The sequence below is a fragment of the Lygodium microphyllum genome, chromosome 20 (assembly GCF_053477565.2).
Source record: "Lygodium microphyllum isolate KBCC chromosome 20, Lygodium_microphyllum_v1.1.10, whole genome shotgun sequence".
Taxonomy (NCBI): domain Eukaryota; kingdom Viridiplantae; phylum Streptophyta; class Polypodiopsida; order Schizaeales; family Lygodiaceae; genus Lygodium; species Lygodium microphyllum.
The window spans coordinates 119,168,621-119,175,146 of record NC_141154.1 but is presented as its reverse complement, the minus strand read 5'-3'; the positions used below and the strand labels follow the sequence as shown (position 1 = coordinate 119,175,146).

Genomic DNA, 6,526 nt, shown 5'->3' with positions numbered 1-6,526 from the left:
TGTGTAGTATGCGGACCCATCTAGCCAGACGGTCCATTATCAACGCCCGTACATGTTGAGCTTGCCATCTCAACAATGTAGAAGGAGACAATTTACATGCAAGTGTAAGTGATGCCAGACAATTTTCATTCAACTTGTTAGCTAGCTAACTCAATTTAGTATAAAATACTAGATTTAGATACCTATTTACTGTGTCTTAAATTAAAATTAACAACCTATGATTCAACCCCAAGGTGTGAGTCATACTCCAATCATACTTTCATGCCCGTCTGCATATGATGCATGATTTGTGTATGAAAAAAAACCACGGTTTACACAATCAAGCTCTACTTAAAAGTTGGGGCCTCTCTTCCATTATGGCGAGTCTAACAAAGAAAGATACATCTATATTACATTGTCAAAAGACAAGCCAAGTACATAAAGATTACACAACTTTCAACTGCAATGCTCAATACACTTGGAGAAAAGAAAACCACAAATGTCATATGTAGACATAGTATGGAGGCTTTGTTTTCTCTGTACAAAAAAAAAGAGAGGAAATGTTATATTCTTAGCATAGTAGTAATAACAATGTGTGCAACCCAAAGCTTAGATAACTAATGCAAGGGTTGCTTATGTGGCATGATAAGTCAATGGTTTGGCCAAACCTTCGGCGTGTTTAACACGCACTTACACAAAATTGGCATGATTAAGGTTGACTAGGTAACAAAAATCCCCCAGTATCAACCAGCCATCATGAAAGGGAAGGCTAGAAACTCAACTAGCAGCAAGATTTACAATGAATGCCACATGAAGAATTGGGCATATGGAGGGCTGCTGCTACTTTATTGGTAGTAACCGACATATCAATCCTGTGAAGTATTGATCTTAGAAGGGGAGCTTTTGCCTCCCTTGAAAATAAAGAGGGGAAAAAAAAAATCTATCAAAACACCTCAAGGAAGGAAAAAGGAAGAGATGCGGAAAATTAAAAAAAAGAAAAAGAAAAAAATAATGGGGGGCAAACTCACATATGCCATCCCAAAAAATGGGTAAGAGGTGATGGATTGGCTGTTTTGACAAAAAGACAGCCTTGTAAGGAAGGATGCAAGCAGAGCTTCCCCCCCTCCCCTTCCCTTTGAATGGATCTGTCTCCCTCGAGATTGGGTGATTGATGGATGAATTCTCCATCGTTGGAGACGGAAAAGGAGAACTATGAGTTGCTAGTGCATAGCACTAGCCATGGTGGTGGATGTTCTCGACTGCATCTGATCTAGCCACCTTGATGTATGGCATGTGTGATGATGAGAATCGAACACACTGTCGTCTATCGATGATGCGCCTGTTGCCTGTTGCTGCCATTCGTTTTGCCCATCCAACAGGCCATTCAGAGCTTTTGTATCATGCACATTCATGTTCAAGCTGCTTGGCATAAACATCTCATCTGCTGACAAATGCACTGGCAGCTTTGCCTGCTGTTGCGTCCTCAGCTCAGACTCCAACGAGTCGTTGGAGAAGCTGGAGAGCTGCTCTTCAAAAGATGCTATGGTGGCTGTTGCTGAACCACTCATCTGCATCACAGATGAGGCATCTGGGAAGCCTAGATCACACCGGCCTTCACCACATCCATGATATGGAAGGATGGCTTCTGGTTCGACTTTAATGGCAGGTGCACCCATGTTGTTGAAAAGGCAATGATGATCAAAAGAAGATGCCATGTGAATGAGGGATGGATATGTCGGTAGAGAAGCCGCGGCCGCCCCTTGTAGATCATCAAAGACATTGCTTGAGAAGCCCCTAGATGCTTCATCCCTCAATCTGATCATGGTCTGATCTTGGGAGCTGGCTGACAGCGCGAACCGCAGCATCCGATTGTGCTCATCATTCAGAGCTGTGCCAGGGAAAGCAAAGTTGGGGAGAAGAGGGGAGCATCCATTGTGAAGATTGGCAGCCAGTATGTCAGATGTGCCATCTACATCCAAACCAGCTAGTCTCTGCTTGGCTCTTTTGTTCTTTCGACAACCCCCGCCCGGAGGGACGTTGCGGAGTGCTCCGCCATGGGTCCAGTACCGTCGACAATTCTTACAGAAATGCCGAGGCTGCTGTGAACTGTAGTTGTTGTAGTAGCAGAATTTGGTGTTGGTAGACTCACATCGCGGGCACTTGAGGGCTTGCTGATCTGAATTGCTGCTGTTTGGCTTGCCGCGGGGGCGTTGATTATCCACAGGAGGAGGCTGGATTATACTGGGGCTGGAGCTGCTGCTGGGCCTGCTGGGATTAGGCAACATGTGCTCCATGGGCATCTCCCCAGAATTCAATAGTGATGAATCTTGCATCATTTTGTCGGTAATCAATCTTCTCTGGTGATTAACTGCAACGAACTATGACGTATCAGAGAGACATGCAATGATTTCCAACTGATTCGATTACATAACATTCGTGCAATAAATGTCTAACAGACACAAAAAAATGCGTATACCACTGAGGCGAAGATCGTTTACCGTAACAGAAAATCCAATCATCTACTCCGATTACAAATCTAGCACAACAGCCCATTAAACACAAAACATCTCTACTGATAACAAATCCAGCACTTGGATTAGCAACACTAGTCATGTAACAACCATCTACTATCTACTGAAATAACATTAGGACAGAGAAAAGATGATACCCCAGTTGTGTGAAAGAATAGAGGATGAGACTGGAAGCGGAAGCGTTTTCTCTGTGTGTGTGTGTGTGTCTGTGTGTGTGTGTGTCTCTCTCTCTCTCTCTCTCTTTGCGCTGTCTGTGTGCTGCGTGTGTATGTCGCTCTCTCTCTCTCTCTCTCTCTCTGTGTCTCTCTCTCTCCCTGTGTATGTGTCTCTCTCTGTCTCTCTGTCTGTGTGCTTCTCTCTCTCTCTCTCTGTGTCTGTGTGTGCGAGTGTGAGGACTGGACTGGGAGTAGAGTTTGTCTTTGTGTGTAATCACTGTATAATAATAATAATAATAATAATAATAATAATAATAAAGAGCGCGCGTGTTTTATTTACAACTGAACTGGACGAGAGAAAAAAACCGACATATTAAATGAGAAACGCGGGTGTGAAAATGCTGAATTTCTTACCACGCTGTCATTTCCCTTTTTTTAACCCGTCAGCTCTATATTTGGAGCGCATGGGACCCACCTTCCATTCCCTCTCTCTCTCTCTCTCTCTAATAAAGCTGTGGACGCTGCTTGTTCTCCACAGATCGTGATATATACCCTTTTTGACTTGAGATAGCACCCGTTCCTACTGCCGTCCCACAACCGCTCCCGAGGCTCGCAATTCGCACATAAAATCACCCTTCCTTCAACACACACACACCATTGTTTGCAAAAATTGTGTGCTAGCTTTGTTGTTGAGCCCATTAGCTCTGCAGATTTCCTTTTACTCATACGCATAGAAGGATTTTAGATTGCAACGAAAATTTTCGGAACAGCAGAACTCTGCAGAAATCCAACTTGCAGATATGCAGTGCCATTGTTTGGGAAATGTGGTGGTGTCAGCTTATCACAAAGCTGGTTAGCTCTGAAGATTTCCTCTTAGGCTTAGATTTTAAGTTGTAAAGAGAATTTCTAAGGCAATGTAAGTTTCTAAAAAGGTATGTCCAGTCGCTTTGTTGGTTTAAGAAGAGTCCATACCCTTCAAAAAAGTTTAACTATTTCGAGGATATTGGTTGTAAACACTAATCACTTGCGAATTTTCGACAAGATTTGTTACAATAAGGAAACATGCATGTAAATTCTACCTATATATGTCCATATGACATTGAAATGGTATACTTAATGAGCAAAAAATGTGTGTCAAGACTTTGGAAAGTCTATGTGGTACTCTCAAAGAAGAGGGTACTTCATGAACTCACTAGATTGAGATAAGCGAGTTGGTATCATGTGGTAGATGGAACCTTCTCTCTCCTTTGATTTGCTTATGGAAGTGCAAACAATGGGGACTAATTTCACTACTTAAGTGTGACCATGTTCAAATGAAGTCCTCACTGCACATACATAAGTTGGTGGGGCATCACTCTTATATAAAGTGAAACTTACAAAGTTCTATTAAGAAAATAAAGAGCGCACAACATACATGTAGCATTGCATGTACTGTTTTTTTTTTCCTTGTGTTATTTCTTGTAAGATATAATGATTTACGAAGTTTTGGTAAAAAAACCAAAAGTATACATCTTGCACGGGAGCCTTGCCTAGTGCTAGTTTCTCATTTTCTATTGTCTTGATTTCGATGGTTGGTAACATACAAAGAGTTACTTAAGCAGGTTAGTTACTCCCTTGAAAAAAAGAAAAATCCCCTAAACCATTACTAAAGCATGACTTTATGGGCAATGTGTAATATATGTCACCTTTACACTACTCTCCTTATTTTAGAAAATTGCAAGAATAGGTTTTAGGATACTAAATCCAAATAAATGCAAACTACAGAAGAAGCCACAATTATTGAAAGGACAAGTTCACTTAATCAATTTGTCACTTCAAATTCTGAATTACATGTCATTTTAAAATGCGCATTTATCCATTCTGATGTGTGATTGAGAGAACCATGGTAGAAGCTATAATTTTTAGTATCATCACTCACTCTTGAAGTGCCTTAAATTTTCTATACATTATGAACATAACCACCACTGTTATTATTGATATTTGTGTTGGGATAAAGGTCAATGTGGTTGGTCATCCATCTTACTCACTAATCCTAACTATATATGTACATGTTTATCCTTTATTCTTTGGGTAGTAAGATAATAAAGTGTTGCTCACTAGAGAGCTATTGGAGGCATCACAAAGCATCTTCTTTGTATATGTGGGTGTGTGTGCAATTGCCATTCTTGTTGTAGCTTCAACAATTGGTATCGGTGTAGGAGGTAGTCTCTAGCTAGCGTACTCAAGATATTTCTTCATGGTCTCTATTTTGGACAAAATTCAACATGTGGAAAGAGGTCGGCAAATTCTTGAGGATATCATAAAAGTGCTCAATTTACTTCATTTTTCAATTCTATGCCTACTTCAGGCTCAATTTTTTATCTATAACTACAACATACTAGGTTATTTCATCTTTTTCTACAATTCTATAAAAACTATTTAGAAATTGCAAAATATGTCAAGGCTTACAGTGTCTATTATGGAGACAATATATATAGGTTATCATGCATTAGTAACATATAACAAACTATTAGAAGCAAGCAAGCTATTTCACATAGGTTACAGATTATAGATCTCCCAATTTTGGAGTTTGCTATTAGCTAATATTGTATGCAACAAGTGTTATTGGAGTAGAGACTCTGATGTATATGTTGTAGCAATTCTTGAGCTACATATATTATCATATTGCCTATGCATATTTGCTCGTGAATGAGCAAGAATGTTATTCCTTGATGCATTACAGTGGTTTTAGGGAGATCAGTCTTTCGATGTACTTTTGAATAGTTGGATGTTGTTATGCTACTATATATGTGAGGATACATTGATGTTATAATACCATGTTTTAATTGTATGCAGTGATTTTCACATCTTTTGGATGGTGATACATGCATTATTGCTAAGCAATGGCCCTGTAGTTAGTCGATCATTGCTTTTAACTATGTGTAGTGATTCTCATAGCTTTTGGATAATGATATATGCATTATTGTTGAGTAGAGGTTTGTTTTCTATCTTATCTCAATTCTAGTTATATTTAGCAAGTGTTACACAAAGTCTACCAATTTCGTGGTATAGTTTGTTACTTTTATTGTTGTTATCACAACTCGATATTTAGTTATTATTTTGTACAAATGGCATCATCATCTACAATGGACAGGGAATGAAAGGGAAGTGGAATCTAGGAGGAAGAAGCTTGGCGGTGAGAGTTATGGTGGATAGAGAGCAAGAGCCAAGAGAGAGAGAGAGAGAGAGACTCAAAAGTGGGAACTCCAACAACCACAATGTGTGGCCGGGCCTTCCTTTATTCAAACTGTCATAAAAGAATAAAGAATAAGTGACTGTGACGGGCGCCCATCACCTACAGTGTGCAATGGCGGGTACTGTCAGTGTAGTAATACACGAGCGGTTAGATAGAGGCGCCTTTACCCCCAACAACCTCCCACTTAAAGGTGAATCTGTCCCAGTGAGAGAGAAAAAAGAAAGAAAACACAATACAACATGTACACATGTACAACAGGATGAGAAAAGAGACGTCATCTCATCCAATGCCCATCAATCTCTTGAGGAAGGCAAAGCGCTCCGGTAGTGAGGCTCTTTGTAAGCAAGTTTGTAGGATTCTGCTCAGTCGGAATCTTGACAAGGTCAATAGACTTGTCCTCAACAACCTCGCAAATGAAGTGATACCTCACCTCAATATGTTTCGTCTTCGCATGGAAGACCTGATTCTTGGCCAACTGAATGGCACTCATAGAATCCGAATGCAGTGTAAGCATAGCATCTGTCATACCAAGGTTTGCAATCAAATGGCCTAACCAGATAGCCTCCTTGCAAGCCTCTATGGCTGCAATATACTTGGCCTCTGTAGTAGAAAGGGCCATACACTTC

The 6,526-nt window shown here is 40.4% G+C and overlaps 1 protein-coding gene across 2 annotated transcripts; it reads right to left on the bottom strand.

Moving 5' to 3' along the window:
- Positions 1–510: 510 nt before the first annotated feature.
- Positions 511–2,919, bottom strand: LOC148019310 (uncharacterized). 2 transcript variants are annotated; one of them, XM_087660910.1, is made up of 2 exons: positions 2,456–2,919; positions 511–2,347 (listed from the first exon to the last, which is right to left on the bottom strand). In XM_087660910.1, exons 1-2 carry the CDS (start codon positions 2,496–2,498, stop codon positions 1,200–1,202), a joined length of 1,191 nt encoding a protein of 396 aa, XP_087517036.1. In that variant the 5' UTR covers positions 2,499–2,919; the 3' UTR covers positions 511–1,199. The 2 variants fall into 2 exon arrangements, with proteins under 2 accessions (XP_087517036.1, XP_087517037.1); XM_087660911.1 differs by having other exon boundaries at positions 2,648–2,918.
- Positions 2,920–6,526: the final 3,607 nt, after the last annotated feature.

Bases quoted from the DNA above. Each gene is read 5' to 3' on its own strand.
- LOC148019310 (XM_087660910.1), bottom strand. From the start codon at position 2,498: ATGATTGGATTTTCTGTTACGGTAAACGATCTTCGCCTCAGTG. The intron at 2,348-2,455 runs GTATACGCATTT...AGTTCGTTGCAG, and splicing joins AAACGATCTTCGCCTCAGTG to TTAATCACCAGAGAAGATTG.